This window comes from Hypomesus transpacificus, chromosome 18, assembly GCF_021917145.1.
Source record: "Hypomesus transpacificus isolate Combined female chromosome 18, fHypTra1, whole genome shotgun sequence".
Lineage (NCBI taxonomy): Eukaryota > Metazoa > Chordata > Actinopteri > Osmeriformes > Osmeridae > Hypomesus > Hypomesus transpacificus.
In genome coordinates, this window is record NC_061077.1 from 5,023,153 (window position 1) to 5,046,092 (window position 22,940).

The following is a 22,940-nucleotide window of genomic DNA, read 5'->3' on the forward strand; positions in this document are numbered from 1 at the left end:
CTCCAAAACACACATTCATACAAACACAAATCAAAGCTTTAGCTCAATAATGGGACATTGTAGCAGTGTAAATCACATCAAACATAGATATACACAACAGACCTCTGAGTGTCATACATACACCAGATCAGAGAGGCTTCACTCACAGTAATAATCTCTATCTCCACTGCCTGTCAATCCCATAATACGGTGACTAACTACAGCCATAATAACCGGAACAGTCTTCAAACTCGCAGACACTAATGAGAATATCAGACCCCCCTCTCACACACAGCGGAGCCCCACTCTACCTTTCTGCTTTGATTTAGATAAGCACTCCTCCCAGCTGCCACAGCTGACAGATATATGACTGGAGGGGGGGGGGGGCAGATAGAACATGCACAACTTCAAGCTATAACACAAAAACACACACACCATGAGAACACAAACAAATACACACACACACACACTCACATTCAGACAATCAGACAAACACTAAAAACACACTGTTATCCAAACAAACATATTCAAGTACATTGCATGAGGCTGGGGGAACCTGAAGATTTAGCCCTATTTACTTGTTACTTACATCCCATCTGTTTGAAGATATGGGTTCAAATTTGTTCTGTGTGTTTCAAGGTGCAGTAACATCATGAACAGATCAAGACCCTGGGAACGTCATGGTGGGTCGTCTCACCTGACACTAGTCGATCAAATGCCTGGTCACACTGGCAGCAGACCTTGTGGAAACAGGTCCTGTCAGGGAGCACTAATAAACTATCCCTTTAAAAGGTATCCGACCTCCTACCCTCAGAGTCTCAGACAGACGGTCAGTTTTCTCTGTGTGGAGTTTCTTTGTTAGCCTTGCAGACAGAAATGGGCTTATGTAGGCTGAAGATGAAAGACATGTGAGAGGCATGCCTGGCTGGGACCATGCAGAGCATAGTCGATCAAATGCCTGGTCACACTGGAAACAGGCCCTCTGGAAATAAGTCCTGTCAGGAAGCACTGGAACCCAAAACTCTCTAACTTCAGGGGACATACAACAAGCATGCAAAGCTCATCTGTATATTCCTATAGTGTACATCTGTAATACTGGTGGTGAGAGTGCACAAGTTCTCGTTGGCCACAGATAACAGATCAAGATCTATGAGAGGGAGGGAAGGTTATCAGGGCTGGTCCCATCTGTCTGCGGCAACATTCAATCCTTTGTGGAACTCCTTCATTAATATTGTCTAGCAGCACTTCACCCTGCAGTCCACAATACAGAGACCCATCCGATACACTAGCTGTAGGCTCATGCATAGTAATGGCCATGGTGAACACAAGAGAGCACAATATCCCAGTATTGAGAACATCTGTATAATGATCCTTATAGATAGGAACCTTTTTATGTGGATTATGTTAGAGTAACCTTAATGTCATGATAGATGATCTGTGAAAGAGTGAGGCATAGAGTGAGGATGAGAAAAAAAAGATATGTAGATTAGTCATCCTTCTGGGAAGTAAAGACAGGACATGGGCTGACACACAACAAAGCTGATTGTGTCATAAAAGTACTCTTTAAAAAAAGGCACTCAGTAGTGCTAGCTATCACTTAAGATACCCTAGACTATAAGTAGTTCTGTTTCCGGCAGACACACCATGCTTGATGATAGAGAAAGAGTGGCACAATCAAATAAAGTTTAACATCAAACACTATCTGCATCTGAAATAACCTGTTTGATTGCAGCATCGAAAACCACAACAAAACTAAAAGAGCAGAACTGTGATTTATGTGTGTAAACCCTGTAATGGTCTCTAATCCTTTCCAGATGTGTAAATTTATGAGCAGCAGAGTTTAAATGTCAATTGATGGTCTTCATATAGGAAGGGAGTGTGTGTGTGTGTGTGTCTGGGTCCAAGAACAGCTTTCTCTTCATAGAACACCTGCGTCAAATCATCAGGATTGCTCATAAACATGTTTTCTGGCTATCCCTGTGGGCAGGGTAGAGAAATGATTGTGAGTCTGTCTGCCTTTTTTTAAATAGAGTATGAGGAGAAAGGAGATAAACACTCAATTGCTCCCTGTCACATGAGAGTTTCTCACAACAGAATTATATGACCAGAACATTCCCTGCTGCCTAAAAAGCTCAGGTCTGGGGTTCTGGGACGCAGAAAGGCACAGCAAGAGAGGGAAGACTATCCTGGACAACCAAAACACAGGATGTGGACTATATCAGTCTTTTTTCTAGCTCTCTCATACAGGTTTAGTGAAAAGAAAGTTTCGACTTTTCAAATAGGCTCTGCAATGCATGACCCTATTACATCTTACTCTCACGATTCAACAGAAGAATACATAATGAGGAACTGTATCCTCCCCCTGAATCTCCCTTAATTCTCTGTTTGACATGAAAATATACACTCAAATCAGCTTACAGAAAGAGAGAGGGAAGTTTAAGAGAATGGATGTAGCTGTCCGATAGCCTCCCAGACCTTCAGTAGGCTGAGTGGGAATAAAGACAGTACACAGACCAATGCCATCAAATCAGTTATTACATACTAAACTACCGCAACACTGGTGACATCATCCCACCCTCAGAGGACTGAGGCCTAAGCTTCGTGTACAGCACAATCCATTCTGATGAATCCTTACACGCCAACGGGCTGCATACAGGTTGTATGGATATTGCTTTGCTGTTTGAACCAAAAGAAAAAACACATACAGACTTGGCACAGTTGTACCATATGGAGTCTGTACTCCAGTTAACAGACACATCACCCACACCTACATTAATAATCACATCACACTACAGATGGAGGGGAAAAAAACTTTAAAATAATCATGAAAATACTCTTAGTAGGCTGTATTTCACTACAATATCTTATATAGGAAAGCACAGCTGACATACTGAAGGTGTGGTGTGGGGGACGTGAGTTAAGGTAGTTCATGGAGAGTAGAGAGTGTTTTGATCAGAGGGCAACCAGAGTGTGGGATGACGTCAGCTGCAACAGATGCTGGCCAGCTCCCATACACCAACAGTCCACTGCTGAGAGTCTGCTGGAGGTGAAACATGATGTGTGCTAACTATGTGTTCAGCAGTATATGAGACGGGCCCACTGTGCTGTCCCTGAGAGCTACAATTGCTAGGCTTTGTGTGCCTTAAGGATAATGAAATGAGAATGGCCTCCACCGTATTTCAACTGTGAAGGCATGGAGCCCTCTTCTCTTCACTATCTCTTCACTATCTCTGTGAGCATTCTTCTGTGGGTGAAGTCATTTAAAGGTTTTAACCTCTTCCACAGCAATGTGCGCTGTTCGAATAGATAGTGAATACTACTAGAATTCAAATACAGCATGCCCTCCTGTGCTTTATGTATCATAGCCTTAGTAAAAGATGCATTTAGCAAAATGTTTGGGCAAGCTATGCAATCATTAAAGCATCTGTTATTTCAAAACAAGACCAGTCTATTACTCACCTCATCTCAAGTGTTTCTGTGTATGTGTGTGTGTGTGTGTGTCTGTGTTGTTTATGTTTATGTGTGCAGACAAGGCCAGACAGGTTTGGCTTGCTCCCTGTGGGGTAACACCTGTTTCTACTCTACTGACAACACTTTTCTCCATCCATCTCCCAGACACAAGCCCACTGAGAGGACAACACTGCAGCTGAATATGGAGAGAAATGACAGTCCCCACCTTGAGCTCTGTGGAAGGCTCATTTAAAATGGTCAAAAAAACAAAAACAAACCTCTTCAAACCTCTTATAATAGCAGTTGTTTAATGCTCATATTTCATTAAAAAAAAGTTTGATTCTTTAGCCGGCACAGTCAAAGATATGAATGCCAAAAAGGTCTTGGCTTATATGTAATAAACATTATTCATAAATGCAGCTGCAGACTCATAGCCCAATATGGTCCACAACTAGGCATGTTCCAGGACCTGAGGCACAATCACTGTCCATTGTGTGAGCTTCTTAAAAAACACAAGGTGCTCCTGTCTAGTGGGACTGCCCCCCCCCCCCTTCCTCCCTAACGGTACTCTATCCCTTTGCAACTATTCAAAGCAACGTTATGAAATCTGCCTGTTGCCTCAAGGCCAAAAAAGAAAGTCTCACATTACACACACAGACATACACACACAGAGCAACCATACAGTAGCACATACTGTATATGTTGTACAGTGCCCACATAACGCAGTACACACGACGCCCTATAGTATAGTCCAATAAACTATACCAAACACTATCTGCATCTGAAATAACCTGTTTGATTGCAGCATTGAAAACCACAACAAAACCACAACAAAACCACAAGAGGATAAGGCTCTACCTTTGAAAAGGTATCCGACCTCCTACACTCAGAGTCTCAGACAGACGGTCAGTTTTCTCTGTGTGGAGTTCCTTTGTTAGCCTTGCAGACAGAAATGGGCTTATGTAGGCTGAAGATGAAAGACATGTGAGAGGCCTGCCGGGCTGGGACTATGCAGAGCAGGAGGAGAAGCGGACAGCTCTGGGTCTCTTGGCCCAGACCTCTGACTAGCCTCTCATGGACATAGTCATAGGTTCTCTTTAATCAAAAGTGACGTCTTCATAGTTAAGCAAATATGAGTAGGACTTCACATGCATTCCCAGACTGGGATATCATGGCAAGGATATTGGGTTGGAAAGCCCGTCTATCCATGCATATATGTGTGATGAAGGAAATGCCATATATGAGACATGTTTTTGTTTTGAAAACTTCCTACTTTGAGTGAGGCCACAGCCTTGTGTGTGGTTTTCTAGAAAAAGCTGTAATTGTTTCCAATTGTAGTGGTGGTATTACGGTATTAGACTGCATTGAGATGAATGTGATATATAAAACCAATGTATGCATACAGTTGATATATTGCATTTTTATTAGATATGGTGACTAGAACAGCATTTCACACAGCAGCAGCTTTGGGCAAGAGGTTTTCGGGGAACAGGGGATGCTGAGACGAGTCCATGGAGGGCAGGGAGGAGTCTCCCAGCCCTGCTCCACAGGAATGTCTGGCATGTGTCCCCCTCCCTAGCAGGCAGTCCTGATCCCCCCTAGCTGTCTGAGGAGGAGGGATCAGGCAGGGGCTCAGGCTGGAGAACCAGGCCCCCCTGACAGCCAGGCCTGGTCACGCCTGGCTGGGGGAGGAAGGACACCTGGCTGATGAAAGGTTAGCCACCCGGGGCGTGTCCAGGTCACTGTCAACCCCAGGGCTCAGGGGAGGGAGAGGGGGGGAGGTAGGCCCGTCAGCTCAGTTAAAAGTGGGAGAGGTAAACAAGACCTACTGTGGGAAGTTCCCTGTGGAAAAACGAACCCTTCTACAAACAAATTGAGCTGTTGGCTGGGGCTACTGCAGGTGGAAACAATGTCAACACCTAAAAATCAATATTTTGGCAAATGTTGTATTACGTCATATTGTAAGGAACTTCATGCAACACAGACTTTATCGTACGAGAAACACATTTTAGTATGGGCAAAGTTTATCGTAATATTTGGCATCAAAAGCATAATATTGATTTACTAAGACAAGTCTATATTACAGAATATTAGATTTAATTTAGATTTACAGTTGATTTAGCTCCAATCTGACTGACAGGCAGGTGGGAGATAAGCACCGTAGAAACAGGTCAAAGTCTTTCAATCTAGTTTCAATTGCTGGATGTCTGCACAGACCAGTTAGTCACTGTTGCACTGTACTTTACCCTACCCTCAACTGCAAGGTTGTAACATATCATAAACCTCTTAAAACTGAGCTCCCATAGGCCACACAAGGGGAAAAGGGAAAAATAGAGAACAAGTATATATAAAATATTTAACACCTGCTAGTACTGGGTCTTATTACTGTAAACCACTAACTATAGTGCAGTCTGTTTACGTAAAGGAACTATCGCATCTGTGTAAAACATGGTGAACTCCAGATTATGAGAGGGCTACTTTCTGTGTAAACAGATATTGTTAAGACTGTTAACCTGGTAATATATTATCATTATGGGAGTGATGTTTCTGAATAACAACTCAATTGGTACAATCTCCCTGGCCTTTCAGTTTCCATGCTGCTTCACATAAATAATACACAGTGCTGTAACTGATTCAATACTACAGGAATCTTTGTGTAATCTCATTGTGTACATTTTTGTGCAATCTTTGTGTGCATCTTTGTGCAAACAATACAGAGGAATGTTTCCATTTTCTGAAAAGGATTTCAGCATGAATACAGCACTGCATTATTTAGGCTGTTTACCCTTGTATTGCACAAGAATGACACGATAAACCAGTCCACACTGATCAAGTTTGAATTCTGCCCAGGTAACCAGAATGATGTAAGAGGATCCACAACCACCTGGGGAGAGAGATGAGATCTTACCCCACAGACGGTGACCCAGTCTGGGTCTGAGAACAAAGAGTGCTAGCCCCTTCAGCACCTGCCCTGCTGGTTGTGCATGGGAACCCTCTAGGTTACAGAAACAATGAAGGTCTTGTGCTACCTGGTTAAGGTTGACAGGGAATAAGCTGCACCTTTTAATTAGAGTCAAGGGAGCCCTGCTGACTCATGAGAGACTCATTGGCTGTAGCCATGGTGAGAAGGCTCCTGATCTTCCTCATATTTGCTATGTTTACTCCATCATCCTCTTTGATAATTTAATGTTCTGAGGAAACACTATGTTTAGGAGCATAAATTGAAAGGCATTACATTTTGACATTGACATTAGATTACGTAAACAATCATTTTGTGTCTTTCAGCTCTACATATTCTTTGCTGTTGTACCTCACACCTGCTCTACAAACACAGGGCAAGGTGAGCCAGTCTTTCTCCCAGTGTGATCGGGGTTAAGACCTTGACAGGCCCAAGTTCTTTCCTGTGGAAGCACAAAGGCACAAACAGTGCATCAGAGAGGCACTGTTATGTAACAGAGTTAATGATTTTCCCAGAGTGAAACTGTTGGCTGAATCAAATTAGGCCTAAACTGCACTTGTGTGTGTGTGTGTGTGTGTGTGTGTGTGTGTGTGTGTGTGCGTGTGTCTTAGTGTGTGTGTGTCTTAGTGTGTGCGTGCGTGTTTGTGGGTGTGTGTGTGGGTGTGTGTGTGTGGGTATGTTTAAATCAGCATGACCGACTGATGACAGCTAAAATGTAGCTTCTGGTATTTAGGGTGAGACACATATGCTTGCTCTGACTGCATACACCAGCTGAGTCGGAGTCTGGATTCCTGCCACAGGCTCCTCTCTGGACTAAGACAAAAACAAAAGGCCACACAACATCCTGACTTGGTTGGCACACATAACGATAGCTTGATTGCATGCAAGTAACAGTGAAATGTCAAAAATAAAATGAATTCCATTTATAAAATGGCCCTGGTTTGTTCCCCGCTCACTAACAGATGCGCAGTAGACCGTGGACAGTGGGGCAGGCTCATCTACGTCCCAGAAAGTGATTCTAGAAATAACCCCCAAGTGCCTGGGAGTAGTGTGTCTTTCTCAATAAGCAGTGCATCTGTCTACAACACGCTATGCACTAACACAGTCTTTCTTTCACAACTCCGTCAGCCAACAGTAAACACTATGAATATTTACAGTGAAAAATGTAATATTTACAGAGATTACGTTTCAAAGACCGCAGTAAAGGTTCAAAACCACAAAAAATGTAATGGCACTCAAACTAGTGTGTTCCTTGTAGTGGCTGATTTGACTCATCAGAGGTCAGTGAGGGATTGAATCTCTCACCCATGTCTTTAGCTACCCTTGCCTGCTTGAGACCAGTCAGGATGACTGTCAGAGCAGCTTCATGTCAAGCCGTTATTCCATGCTGAAAACAAGATGACCGGTGAGTGTCACATTCCTCTGCCCTACTTTATGAGGATGACTGTTTTGTTGTCCCCATGGTTATTGTGGTACATCACGTGTCAGCAATAAAGGAATCTCCTCTGGGCTTTCTACTTTCAGAGTGAGTGAGTGGGTGAGTGCATGAATGAGTGAGTGAGAGAGAGAGAGAGAGAGAGAGAGAGAGAGAGAGAGAGAGAGAGAGAGAGAGAGAGAGAGAGAGAGAGAGAGAGAGTTTTACAGCAAAATTCTGTCGTGGATAAAATTTCATTCAAACCACCACCTACCTTGTCTGACAGATTTCAACCTTATTGGACCCTTGCAACTCCTTATTACAGTCATAATGTCATACAGGGGCAGCCCAGACACCGGCAGACCCTCAACTTCCAGCAATAATTCTCCCTCGGACAACTGGCCGTTTTTATAAACCACCACATCCTCTTTGACTTTTCCGATGTACGGAAACTCTCCGTTTTCTGCTCCACCAAACAGCTCCAAATTCAGCTGCTCACAAGCGTCCTGGCTCACCGCAAACTCGTGAACTTTGGTGATCCAGTGGTTTTTCTTCTGAATTACTTTTGACATGGTTATTAGGATCCAACCGAAAAATGTTAGTCCCACCGGATGATTCAAAAACCAGGTGAAGCATAACACACAGTTTCTCCCATAATAGAGCAAACTTTAGGTCGCACAAATGTAAAGTCAGATCGGACTACTTGAGTTGTTATTAAACCAAGGCATAATGTTCATTTGTCGCAACTGCAAACATCCCGTCGGGAAGTCTCAGATGTTGTTGTTGTTTTCTCCTCATCTTCTTTAATATAATGCACGCTCTCTGTTCCCCCTGGAAACTATCTTAATCCAATATTTTCCCGTTGTACTCAAACCACAGGGCATATGTATTATGCATTATATCCATCAAACTTTGCATTATTCGTCCTTTACCTGTCCGGCGTGAAGTAGGCTGAAGCGGTTCACAGAGTCTGCGGCGCCTTTAAGCAGGTAACGCGACAGTTCATCCTATTTGATCCAATGGTCAGGATCTACTGATAGTAAAAGAAACGCATGCGTGTCTGCCGCTCTCCAGAGCGCCGAGGGGAAATCCTAGCTATAGCCTACCTATTACAGGGTCCTAATGCTCTGCGTTCTACACATGGACACACGCATTTCCCCCTGGAAACCCGGATTACAGCGCTCTTTGGTTGTAATCCCCTTTAGGACTTTTACTTGTTATTCATAAATAATGTCACGATGCCTTGGGGACGCTGCTATTAGGCTTCCACACAGTTTCATACACACAAGTTTAATGCCCCGTAAGAGCACGAAAGGTAGGAATCATCCGAATGACTGCCTGCAAAGTTCTACCTCATGTATTTTTTTAAGTGACCTATTCCTTACGGTGGCCCTGAAGTGCAAATGACACCCCCTAATATGAGTACATCCCCCAAATGAAAATACTCCCCCCCAATACGAGTCAACTCCCCCCAAATCGGATGACTTGTTCACCTCCCCCCAAAAATGAAAATACTCCCCCCCAATACGAGTCAACTCCCCCCAAATCGGATGACTTGTTCACCTCCCCCCAATACAAAAACGCGCTCCCCCCCAATACGAGTCAACTCCCCCCAAATCGGATGACTTGTTCACCTCCCCCCAATACAAAAACGCGCTCCCCCAAATTGAAAACGACATTACATTAACTCAAAAACACATTACATTAACTCTGAACGGAAAGGGTAGGTACTACACTTTAGCGCTGATTGGATGCAGTAGGCTAACTGACAAGAAATAAGAAATTGATTGACAGAAGTACAACATGCAATAGCCTGGCAGAGTTACGTGCACCAGGACATTTATTTGGGTATCGAAGCATGTAGCGTATGCAAAAGCATAAATTGCATTGTTAAACGTAAACATCGATAGCCAAACAACTAGTCCACGTAACTCTGTCATTATCATGAAATTAATCGTTTTGATTTGAAGGAAAGAGAAACATTAATGTTTACAATTCAGAGTCATTACACTACTCTTTATTTTAATCAGGGTCATTCCTATGAAATAATCTTAGATCTGCTGTTGACGTTTCACAATAGGCTATAAGTAGCCTATGCGCACGCTAAAAACGCAGTTGAAGGAATCAGGACTTTTCAGAAGAAAAAACTAATAGTCCACTACAGAAGAATGAAATGCCACAATGACAGAATAACGTGGACCAGGATAGTTGTTTGGCTATCGATTTTTAAATTTAACTCGAAATACTTAAGTAATGCCTAAGTGTAAGTAATGCGAAATGCCTAAGAAGCCTACTATTTGCTACATTCTTCGATAGCCAAACAAATGTTCTGGTGCACGTAACTCTGCCAGGCTATTGCATTTTGTACTTATGTCGATCAATTTCTTATTTCTTGTTAGTTAGCCTACTGCATCCAATCAGCGCTAAAGTGTAGTACCTACCCTTTCCGTTCAGAGTTAATGTAATGTGTTTTTGAGTTAATGTAATGTTGTTTTCCATTTGGAGGAGCGCGTTTTTGTATTGGGGGGAGGTGAACAAGTCATCCGATTTGGGGGGAGTTGACTCGTATTGGGGGGGGGCGTGTTTTTGTATTGGGGGGAGGTGAACAAGTCATCCGATTTGGGGGGAGTTGACTCGTATTGGGGGGGAGTATTTTCATTTTTGGGGGGAGGTGAACAAGTCATCCGATTTGGGGGGAGTTGACTCGTATTGGGGGGGAGTATTTTCATTTGGGGGATGTACTCATATTAGGGGGTGTCATTTGCACTTCAGGGCCACCGTAATTCCTGCTGCTTTGAGTTATATTTAGTGAAATCTACGAACTTCAAAAGTGTATGAAGTTCTCTAAACTTGAAATGTCTCTAAACTAAACATAGCCAAATTATAGCATTTAATAAATCAGTTGATTTGAAATACATCACCCTTGTCCTTGTTTTGTTAATCAAAGTTTGTATATCACTACATTATATGATACAAAAATAAAAATACCAGTTGTGTGTTGCTACACACGTTTTAGTAAACCATGGTGATTACTTGTATATCCTCAGCAGTCTGAACTCCATTCAAACAGTTTTCATCAATGGAATGTTTACAGTTATGATGTCCAATTTGGCATGCTGTAATGCTTTGTCCCAGTGTTGAGCAGAAATCAGGTGGGAAGCTGAGAAAAGCTCTCTCCTATCCAAAGGTCTTTAGTCACCACCACTGTGAATAAGAGTAGCCTGGATAGCACCACCTTGCTTGAATCTCTTCTGCATGAAATTATGTCTGCTTTATGACCAGTGACCATCCCTAAGGGCTTGGAATGAGTCTATCTACACCGTTTTTCTCTGTGTGATGCAGTCTTTTACCTATGAAATTTATCAGGGGTGAGCATCTTAATGCTCTACCTCAATATTTATCACTAACTACTGTAATGTACAGTACATGTCCAGAGAAAAGGCTTCAGCTCTAGTCCATCATCTCCTCCTTCTGCTGCAGAGTGCCAGTCACATGCTACATGACATTCTGAGAGGGTCAGAGGTGAGCGCTAATTGCTGCTGGCCACTTCACATCAGCCACATCTAGGCCAGTGATGAGCTGTGACTGCTGGGCGGTGAACTGCTGTTTTCCACTCAGTGCTGTCCTACTGTCTCCTTAACTGAGGATATGCACTGCAGACTGAGTCTGTCTCAGCACAGGGCCTGGTCCACTGGTTCACACTGACAGATCATGGTCTTATTGCACTGCTGCCAACAGTAATTCCATGTTTTGAGTGAAATGTTCTTAGTGGATGGAAACACTGTGAAAGATCTCCATAGCAACATACAGCAGTTTACAATGACTGTATTGTACTTTGCCTGTTCTTAGTAGATATTCAGCAGTTCACAGCTTATATAATATGTAATAGTCTTTGGCTTTGAGAAGTGAAATTTTCTTCACATCACTTCTACAATTCATTATTAATTGTGCGAGTGGTTACCTACTTCAGTTCGGTGTACCAATACTTTTTATATTTACATAAAACCAGATTACACAACTAGGAGTGATACATAAAGAAAACATAGTATATTGTGTGCATGTGCAACTTGGACTTGCTGCTGTTAAACATAATTGCTCTTAATAAAAAGTGTGTGTGTGTGGGAGGGGGGACATGTATAATGAAACCTACTCCACTGTATTGGTTTCTGCTTGAACTGTTGTGAATACGATCAAAAGGTAAAAGCCCAGTGCACCACAAAGACCATAAAGCTTTTATTGTTGTATACGTTTTTTTTTTCTTTCAGTATTGTGAGTGACAGTAATCGTGAGTCCAACCCTCTGGAATGCTCAGCATTCACAATTAATGGCAAGTAATGAATTATTAACCAGGAAGTCCAGCAGCACCATTGATCTGTAGGGCCGGTGAATACAAGCCTTTTGTCTTCAAACTGTCCCAGGTGACTAGAGACAGACCGCACAATACTGGGTCACGGTGTTTAATTTAAATGTCAAATACAACCATACTAGGTGGGTAAAATTCCTTCATGGATCAGATGCTTCTATCAGACATGATAATCTTATTGTACTGCAGGGAATGGGGGATGAGGGGATATGTTTGATTTAGTGGTGAGAACGTTTGATTGTAGATCAAGATGTTGGAGCTTTTATTTGTACATTGCTTTGGAAAACATAATCTGTAAAATGAATGCATTTGTATTAGTTTTATAATAACAATTATTATAATCATTGTAGAACTCCAATGTACAAACTCAGCTAAATAGATATGCCTAGTAGTATTACATAAAGCTAGAATGCTGTATTCATGAAGAGAATGGCAGGGACATGCAGACAATCATGTTGCTGTATGTATTGTCTCCTTCTGCTCACTGTTTTAACACGTTTCGTCTTCTCAGTTTATAGCACAAAATGTCAAGAAACATCAAATCTTTATGTGGAGGCTGTGATGTATAATGCTTCTTAATGATCTCAATTAATCGTAGCTGTTTTTCCTTCAAAATGGTAACAAAAGCAGAACATTAAAATTATATAGGTGTATTAGGCAACAGTAATGGACTGAACACACACTGGTATGCAATAAGATATGTAGGCAATTGTATTTGTCTGTTATGTGTTGTGAAATAATTAGGAACATATGCCTGTGTCTGTATACCTGAGGGAAATCAGATGGCTGCAGGTTTGGTATCTGTTCAATAATGCAAAAGTTAGCAGCTGAATTCTCCTATTACACATCTCATATAGGGACTGGGTTCCAAACACCTTCTGTAAAAAACCTTACGAAGGCCTAAAGAGATATTTACACTTAGAGATGCCAAGACGGCATTGCATGCTTCAGGAACAAAACATGTTTTACTTGTTTTAGACTGCACACAAAAAAACTATTTTGTCAGAGATGATTCAAATTATTGAGAGACATCTCCATGCCAGCTGTTTGTCAAGTTTGATTGTGATTGTAAGCTAAAGTAGAGTGGCAGAGATACCAGTTGAAAGACTAGAGGTATAGATTGCACTGTGGTGCCCCCACCCCACCCCCTCCATCCCCTTACTTACATAAACCACTCACTTGGCTGCAGGCATAGAAAACAAGGCCTGTCCCCATGCATACAGCCTTCCTCTTCACTGGTTCTCAACCGTGTGACATACAAGAGGAGCAGATACTGAGTGTGATTGAATTATTCAGGGACAGAGAACACAGCAGTACTGCAAGAAACTAGGGGTTCCATTCACCTTAGATGGAGGAACCCAAGGTATTCTATTAGTTGAGCAGGGTGTAGAGGTGGTCTTAACAAGACTATCATGCTTGTTCAAAATGGCTACTTCTGATTATAAATTATATGATGAAGATCAATTTATATTTTGTCTGTTAAAATGTTTTGGAAACACACGCACACAACCACACACATTCCATGAGGTTAAATGTTTACCAGCTTCTCAAGAGTCAGAAGATGGTCCGGTAGATGTCCCAAAATCTTTTCACTATGTCTACTGGGGCTAAAAGGCTTTCATGTGAACCCTGTAACATCCACCCATGCTTGATGTTGCTGTTGAACGTTTGATTGGTTGACAGCTTACATTGTTATCCACTGGTTGTCCAAAACGGCCCTTACTCATACAAAGCTACAGAAGCTAAGCTTTCTGCTGATTAAAAATAAGCATTTGTTGTGTCAGTTCTGTACGTCTATCTCGAAGGCGTACTTATCTTGTGAGATGCAAGATGATCTGATGCAGAAATGCCTTTCAAGAGTTTTGTGTTCATTGTGTGTGTGTGTGTGTGTGTGTGCCTACAGTATGAGTTTGTGGTCTGTTGACTACCTTGCATGTGGAGGTAGTCTTCTTCATGACATCCCCTGAGTTCATCTGGGATCAAAGGTCAAACCAACCCAGCATTGGGTAGGATATGAAGTATGCTAATGTTTGATAATGTGCACTGGTAATATGGTAATAAACCTGTCTCCTACAATTCATGTTTTAATCTCCCCCTGGGGGTCTGAATGACAGGCCTCATTGTCAAATAACAACATTTAGCCCTTTGGGCTTCCTCACTACCTTACACTTATTGTGATCACACAGCAGCATTACTTTGCTAAAACAAGGTGGTTTCGTGTTTTGAGAGGCATACAGATTAACTTAATCTGAGGAGAGCAAACTATGGTTAATCTGTGACACTTCATAGGCTTTATGTCAGTTTAATAGCTTTGGTTACATGCAAAGGTCATTACAGCCATCGCCCCTGCCTAGCGGATGTTTGCTGGATGAAAGGACATGGTACATAGTACATTCTTTACACCAGGATATCCTGTGCACAATACGACCATGTGACCAAAGTAGTGACATGCCAAGTCAGCACTTTAAAGGCATCTGTTGCTCATCAGTTTCATTAATGTTCATTTGACTTCATGTTACAGGTTAGACGTGCCTGAACAATCGTAGATATATCACAGTGATATATCAATGAAAATCTATAACAGCTGAAGAGGAGGGATACTGAAAGGATTGCATTGCATTGCCCAATATGTTGGAGGGTGAAATGTCCCAATGGTTCAGCTTGCTGATTTTATTGCAGATTTTATTGCTGTTTAGTTGCTGGATGATTATTTATGCTACGGAATGAATTCACCAGAGAGCCGTCAGTCTTGCTCTTTTAGCAGAACTTTGAAGTTCTAAACAATTGGCTTCACAGAGCTTTGAACAAGAGTTTAGCTCATTCACTTATTTAATCTTTGGCTCCTAAATCACTGCTGTGGGTCTCTTTTTATCAGCAGTGCACTGTAATGGTGAGAATAGACACACACATACACAAACAGGTATTGAAGTAGAACCAAGCTTTAGTGGGGGTGCAGATAATATGCATGGCACAGATGAACTGGATACTGTATATAGAAAATGGTGTCCCTTGTCAACAAGATATATATGAACCAGAGAAATAACAGTTTGTCTGTCCACAAGATGAGCCTGTCCACAAGTTTAACAAGGCCTTGGACTCCTCGGCACTGCTTTCATACAGCAGCAGTTGGGTCATAAAAAATTCATGTGTTTTTGAGTACAGTAGGTGGACTAACAGACTTGTTCTTGTTGCTAACACGTGGAAAAAAACATGATTAGTTGCCATGGAGCTTTGTGTGTTTCCTGGAGGTACTCTCCGAAATAGAACACCTGTTCAGCTTCTCCAAAAGCCTTTCCCTGAGCACAGTGCTGAGGTGGCTCTTCTTCACAGGACCAGATGACGCCTGCACCCACTCCTGTCTCTCTGCTCTGGGGCTCAATACTGAACCTGAATGAAGAATAAGGTTGCATGACTGCCATTAAGTCCAGGACATAATGATATGTTTTGACTTAGGCAGCAACAGCAATTGTAACTACTGACAACAGATGCCTTTTATTGTCTTTCCTCTATGGTTGCTTCCGCTTAGACAGTTTGGTTTGAAGTCTTTACCTGTTTATAAATAAAGTTCCTGTTTGTAAATGTAACACAGAACAGTCCAGTGGTGGCAGGAGAAGAGCCCAGCCTTGAGGTGTTTAAATGGATTCTTTTTCTGTAAATGGATTTGTCCTCTGTCAGTCCCTGCCTTGCTATGGCACATTGTTACTGAAAGGTGTATGAGGACTGGAAGCACTAATCAGGGAAACAGTCATTCAACCCACATGTTTGTCACAATGGATTTGCTGTGAGTTCGCAGAGAGAGGTTGGAGAGAGGGAGGAGAAAGAGGGAGAGGGAAAGAAGATCAAAGGAGGGTTATTTTAAGTCTTTATAGCTAAATAGTTTTAATTGAGAAGAATGATATACACACATAGGCTCCCTTTGCTAAAGCAGTCATGCTTCAGAGGTGAATATGTAGTTTTATTACCTCAGATTCAAGTAAAGCATCTACGAGTCAGATGGCTGCGCGTTGAGGGAGTCGCGCTAGTAATCAGAAGGTTGCCGGATCGATTCCCCGCCGTGCCAAATTACGTTGTGTCCTTGGGCTAGGCACTTCACCCTACGCTGCACAGTACGTACTGCAAATCGCTCTGGATAAGAGTGTCTACTAAATGTAAATATAAAGCCTGCAGAGGAGAGCACACAAGTGATATCCACACTTCCCGCGGTGGGTGACTAATGAACCCACCAAATGAATATGGCTGATGATAGGTCCTAATGCCCTCTTTTATGCTCACAATGTAGAATTAAGATCAATAAGAGGTTATACATAACCTTACATTCTTTAGTACTCAATATCTGAAAAGTCTGGATGTATTCTGACAAATTAATCCTGTTTTACAAAGGTAACGCTTCCCTCGGCTGGTGAAAAAGTATATTGCAGATTGAAAATGACAGATAATAATGTTGCCTCTAGATGGAACCAGTACACATAAAAAGGTTAAATATGATGCACACAAACAAATTATTCTTGTGTTTTAGGTTGTATTGTTTAATGGAAAGTATACTTTTTTTTTTACAGTTACAGCTTACTGAGGCATTAGTTCTGACTGTGCAATAGCTTTCTTATCTTGATTGATTGGTGACATCTCAAAAGCAGTCAATAGAAAGTATGTTTAACATTTGTATTACTACAAATGTTTGACAAATAAATAATGCCAGCATCAGAGAAAGGGTGTGTGACGGTTTAACAACTGTTCCTACAGTTACCATACAGTTGTAATGGCTCCCATCAGTTTTCTAATCGAGCTGTGAACTGGCTATGAGGAGAAGTGGTTGCTTTGGTCTTATTTCAACAATGAACTCCAGCCTTTTCTCCTCCTCCTACTCCTGCTCCAGTCCCAATTGGTGGAATCCAAGCTGTGCGTTTGCAGATGTCTGCTATATGGATAGGAGAATGATGGAAGAAGTCATCTTAAGCAGACAACACAAAGTGTAAAGTAGAACAATATAAAAGTAATCAGCTGGAAATAAAGCTTTGTGTTGGATGTTATATTAAACGTTTCATCGATTTGGAGAAATGTTGGTTTGCCGCAAATTTTGCCCTAGTCTGATTGAGTCGCTGACTTTCATTATCTCTCTGTCATTAGCTCTCTGTCAGTGAATTCAATACTTTGTTGGTCACATGGGAATAACATTTAATATGAGCTTTTCTTACAGGTGAAGTAATGTTGACATGGTATAAATCAAAAGATGCAGACTTTAATAACATCAATGAGTGGCAGGTATGTGATGTAAGAGTATGAGTTGGACTGCTAAGGGGTTTCCCATGACCACCAGTGGAGCCCGTGTTCATCAGAGGGGGTGGGAGGCCATGCCTGAGTGACGCATGGGTTCCGCCAGGCAGTGTGGGAAAGAGACTTGTGGGCATCAATCTTGCTGCTTAGGTTAGAGGTCAGATGTTTTTGACACTGCCATGGAGCTGCTGCCAACGTGTGTCTACAAGATTGATAGAGCACACTGGGCTGATGCAAGAGGAGAAACTGCCTGTGGTGTGTGGTATAGAGGTTTTTCTATCTCCCAACCTGAAATGGTGGAACTGTTTCAACTATCATCAGAAACATCTCCTGCATCACCTCAGGGAATGGCATAGTTGTCTTGATGCACATTGAGATGTGTCTTTATGACATCCTTAGGTGAACATGGGAGCTCTTGCATTTCTCAGAAAGAATAGTCTCCCTGTAGTGGCTCCCGCCAGATGCTACATTAAAGCACCCGTACGCTGTTCTTGACCAGTTTTCTGGTAGCTCTGTCCACTGGGAATATCTGACCTGTGACCTTCTATTGGTGTCCATATCCCTGCCTGACGTGGACAGCCATATCGTCTTGTGGGCAGGGTGGTCAGTACAGTGCTAACATACAACCCCCAGCCTGACAGAGGAGATTCTGTGGGAATAGGCCAGCCTTTCAGTTGGAGGGAGCTCAGCTCCACTGAACTGGAAGCGTCCACTGGAAGCGACCGATGGAACCCTTAGTTAGGCCTACAACATCACTAAACCTCACCCACCACAACTGGCAGGATTCACTGAAAATGGACCTATATTCCGCGACATTCTGAGCCAAGTCATTGATTTGGATCATTTAGAGACATAAGTGGTCTTTGTCCCTGTGGATTTATGTAAATAGTGTCAGAGAATCAATACCACTACAATGGAAAGTGGTGCGGCTACAGGGGAAGTAGGTCTAGCTGCAGCTCCATCTCCTGCTTAGCAAGAGGGAAGAAGATTCAGACCAAAGGTGTATGATCCAGAGCAAACCCCAGACCCAAACCCAGAGCCAGACCTAAACCTGTATGCAGATCAAACCCAAGCTCCAGATAGAACCCCAGACCCAGAGCCAGATGAAATGCCAGCCTCATTGCCAGTCCAATCCCCCAAGTCTGTCCAGACATCTCCATACGGAAGAACTGTGTCCCTGCTTTCTGTCTCCAGTTTTCCCTGGGGGTCAAAGTTCTGACCTCTCTGTGGGACCAGTTAATCAGGGGAGGGGTGACCAGGGAAGGGGGTTGGGGGTTGGTTGTTTATGGTCGATGCTTTGATCTGAAATCTTGGAGCTGGAGCCATAGGCCTGTGGGTCAGAGCTTAGAGAAGGAGGGATCGTATAAAAAGAGAAGATAAAGAGATAGAGGGATAGAAAAACCGGTCAGGCTTTTACGGGGTCAGATAAACAAACAGCTCATCTGGCCAATGAAGGGATAACCTGAGCAGAACAACTGGACTGGGATAAGCTGTGTTTCTACCCGTGGCCAGTACTCTCTCTACAGACATCATGGCTGCGCAGACTAACTTCTGTGTGTGTGTGATTGCACTCGTTCTAACACTGACCACAAGCCATGCCTTACGAAGGTAAGAGCCCGTATATACCTTCTTCTGAAGCTTCATGAGCATTTTTTATAGGCGCATTTTGTAGAATTGAAGATAAACTAAATTGTATTTACTGCAGAATCTACAGATCTACAGCAATGGGAGTAGACAAATACATTTGTTTTGTTCTTTCCTGATAAAGGCAATATTATGCTGTGGAGTACTGAAAACCATTTAGCTCCTTAATGTTATGGATTAGAACTGTTAAAGTTCAGGATATTGTTTTCTCTTTTGAAAGCTACATGATGCCCAGTGATTGTGCAAAAAATGTTTAGTCATAAATACACTGCTATAAAGGAAGCATGATGCCTTTTCCCCACCCCCATCCCTTCTCTCTAAAACATCTTCCACTCCTTCATCCCCCTTGTCCATGGGCTTCTGTCACACAGGGTCACACTGAAGAAGATGTTGTCCATCAGAGAGACCCTGAGAGAAATGGGCGTGTCACCGTCCCAGGTGTTTGCTGAGCAGGCCCTGAAGAGCACAGATGACCCAAGCAATGGCACTGCTCCCACGCCCCTCACTAACTACCTGGATGTAAGAGATGAATGATCTATGTGGTTATTATACTTCTGCTGACTTACTGTGACTATAAACCCGTATTCTCCTTTTGGGTAAATAACAATGCAGGCATCTGAAACGTGCATGGAGTGAGACCAGATGTGTCCTTCATTCTTTCTCTCAGACTCAGTACTTTGGGGAAATCAGCATTGGCTCTCCTGCCCAGATGTTCAATGTGGTGTTTGACACTGGGTCGGCCAACCTGTGGGTGCCGTCCTACAACTGCTCTCCTCTTTATACAGCCTGCTGTGGGTACACACACACATCGCAGACACTCACATGGAACACATTGATTGGAACATCATCGAAATTACAAAGTGATAATTGAATATCTCTTTGGGCCATAAAATAAAATACCAGAAGATATTTCAATGATTCGGACTGTTTATGATTTTCTAAACCGTAAATCTGTGAACTTTCAGTTACTCACAACAGGTACGATGCCTCTAAATCTCGGACTCACATTGGAAATGGGACAGGTTTCTCCATCCAGTACGCCTCTGGGAACGTCCGGGGGTTTCTGAGTGAGGATGTTGTTGTGGTGAGGCCCACGTTTCTGTTTGTCAATCAACTAAGTTTGCGAAAAAGACCTTTGTACAAGCTAATTGAAACCGAAGATTTTAAAAAGTCCTAAACGTTTAGGGCACACCACTTGACATCCACAATCTGAGGACACAGCTCCAGACTGGGCCTCTGACCTTTCCTCTGCATTTGTCTGTAGGTAGGAGGCATCCCGGTGGTGCAGGTGTTTGCTGAGGCCACTGCCCTACCCGCCATCCCCTTCATCTTCGCCAAGTTTGACGGCGTGTTAGGCATGGGCTACCCCAATGTGGCCATTGATGGCATCACACCTGTGTTCGACCGCATCATGTCCCAGCACATTCTTAAGGAGGAGGTCTTCTCAGTCTACTACAGCAGGTGCTTCATCTACCGTATTACCCTCTTTAACTGTGGAAATTCAGTCAATGCTGCATTATTATAGTCCTTTTATCTAAACATCTTGGTCTTAAAGAGTGGTTGATGGTTTTCAGGGACCCTTCGCATTCTCCAGGAGGAGAGTTGGTATTGGGAGGAACAGACCCTAACTACTATACTGGATCTTTTCATTACCTTGGCACCACTGAGTCAGGCAAATGGGAAGTCACCATGAAAGGGTGAGCTATGCCAACAATAGTATGTTACCTCATTTAGAAGGATATAATAGGTGTGTAGGGGTGTAAACACATCTGAATAGTGTGTACTTCAGACAAATAGAGTGTATTTGTAATGCTCTCTCTCTCTCTCTCTCTCTCTCTCTCTCTCTCTCTCTCTCTCTCTCTCTCTCTCTCTCTCTCTCTCTCTCTCTCTCTCTCTCTCTCTCTCTCTCTCTCTGTACTTGTGGATGTCTCTGTCTCTCTCTCTACCTGTGTACGTCTCTCTCTCTCTTTACCTGTGAATGTCTCTCTCTCCATCTATTTTATCCAGTGTGTCAGTGGGGGAGGAGATGCTCTTCTGTAAAGAAGGGTGCACCACAGTGATTGACACTGGCTCCTCCTACATCACAGGCCCCGCCTCCTCTGTGTCTGTCCTCATGAAGACCATTGGAGCAACTGAGCTGGCTGAGGGCGGGGTGTGTATTATATCACAAGCACAGTAGCACTAGTGATGCACAGTATGTCCTTCGTGGTACAGGACAGACTAACCTAGTCTGATTGCATCTTCCTAGTTCACAGTGAACTGTGACCTGGTGAAGTCCCTACCCAGTGTAACCTTTCACCTTGGGGGCCATGAGTATGCTCTCACTCAAGAGGACTACATCTTATGGGTGAGCTTCATCTGAATTACTCAACCATTTAGCTATATGATTTGCACTTGTACCCTATTACATTCTGTACTATTACAGCCTGTAAGTAACCTATGATCTGTAGCATGTATGTGATGTGTGATGTGTTCCTGGTTTTGGTTGTCAGCAATCCCCATTTGGAGAGGATATCTGCACCGTCACCTTCAAGGGCTTGGATGTTCCGCCCCCGACTGGGCCCATCTGGATACTGGGAGCCAACTTCATCGCCCGTTATTACACTGAGTTTGACCGCCACAATGACCGCATAGGCTTTGCCAATGCTGTCTGACACCAGCTATAAGAGCATAGGATCTCCCCTCTTACTTACTCTAACTCTACTTCCACCCCCATTATCTCTCTCTTGCAGTCTCTTTTGTTTGGCACAGGGGCTTGCCCCCCATCCTAATGTCTATTGTTCTTCATGTTTGCATTATTTTAAGTACAAGAGCTGCCAATTTGTGACAATTGCACTTTTTAATATTTTTACTTGCACTCACATACAGTACCATTCATCTTTAGTTTTAGTTGACTGGAAATTATTTGATAATGACAAATTGCTTGTTTTGTGGGCATGCTAATAACTAAAAACAATATTACAAGACAAAAAGGTGATTTTTTCTTCAATCATTACATAATGCCAATAGGCAACTATATCTGTATGGTATTGTACAAAACAAGACTAACATTTGTTCAATGTGATTTCATTGGTTTCTTATGATTTTCATCTAAAGGTAAATACTCTGTGTTAAAAAATATATACATCAATCTGTTTCATATGACCAACAAACTACTCATGATCCATTCACAGGAACAAGCAAAACTAACATTTAAATATGGTTCTGTTTATTTACTAATCAAAGCCAGTAGTAAATCTTAATGTTTCCTTGAGCTGGGGATCCTCAGTGGACTGATGCCTCCATCTTCTGGCAATGCTTCAAGTTGCACAATTTGTTGATACAGGGTTCAAAGGACTGCGTGAAACATATCACATATTGTACTGTGGGATGGAAAGATAGAAGTGATTTACAATCTTTCCTGCTGCTTTGTCTAAATGAAGACGTCTGCTCACAGTGTGAGTTCTGAACCCTCATCCTCTTGGCTGTCTAGTCTCAGACCACTACGTACATACCAGAATTTTCTGGAAGAAGAGGAATGGCAGTTTTATAACATGAAAATACAACATGAAGAAACATACAATGCAAGAACCATCACTCTTCTTAAGCAAATAATCAAAACACATTAAAACTATTTAAAAACCTCAAAGAGGTCATTAGGAAATACAAATAAAGTCTTTGTCCACTTCAAAAAATAAAGGGATGGAGTTATCAAATTTTTCAGCAAACTAACTACCCACAGAGGTCAAGCTCAAATAAGTTTCAGAGGTTGAGAGGAGTCTTTCAAATGTGCCATAGGATGTAGAGACAGGCAGTATGAAACTCGGCCCCAGGGTGACACTGCATATTTCAGTTCAATAACAGATAAGAAACTTATATTT

At 42.5% G+C, this 22,940-nt stretch overlaps 2 protein-coding genes across 3 annotated transcripts in view; one reads left to right on the forward strand and one right to left on the reverse strand.

Moving 5' to 3' along the window:
* Nucleotides 1-8,803, reverse strand: part of LOC124480836 (membrane-associated guanylate kinase, WW and PDZ domain-containing protein 1-like) — a 73,387-nt gene extending 64,584 nt beyond the window's left edge. For both annotated transcript variants that reach the window (XM_047040477.1, XM_047040476.1), the window contains exon 1: nt 8,077-8,803. In XM_047040477.1, the coding sequence (XP_046896433.1) occupies nt 8,077-8,374 (298 nt within the window). In that variant the 5' untranslated portion in view covers nt 8,375-8,803. The remainder of the gene's footprint in view (nt 1-8,076) is intronic.
* Nucleotides 8,804-18,826: 10,023 nt separating this feature from the next.
* ren (renin) lies at nt 18,827-22,304 on the forward strand. Its single transcript, XM_047040366.1, has 9 exons — nt 18,827-19,044; nt 19,452-19,599; nt 19,748-19,871; nt 20,046-20,164; nt 20,345-20,541; nt 20,655-20,777; nt 21,088-21,232; nt 21,329-21,427; nt 21,573-22,304. Exons 1-9 carry the CDS (start codon nt 18,968-18,970, stop codon nt 21,732-21,734), a joined length of 1,194 nt encoding a protein of 397 aa, XP_046896322.1. The 5' UTR covers nt 18,827-18,967; the 3' UTR covers nt 21,735-22,304.
* The last annotated feature ends 636 nt before the right edge of the window (nt 22,305-22,940 follow it).

Excerpts from the sequence above, each read along its gene's own strand:
- ren (XM_047040366.1), top strand. The coding sequence starts at position 18,968 with ATGGCTGCGCAGACTAACTTCTGTGTGTGTGTGATTGCACTCGTTCTA. Across the intron at positions 19,045-19,451 it reads ACAAGCCATGCCTTACGAAG|GGTCACACTGAAGAAGATGT; the intron begins GTAAGAGCCCGT and ends TCTGTCACACAG. Across the intron at positions 19,872-20,045 it reads TCCTCTTTATACAGCCTGCT|TTACTCACAACAGGTACGAT; the intron begins GTGGGTACACAC and ends GTGAACTTTCAG.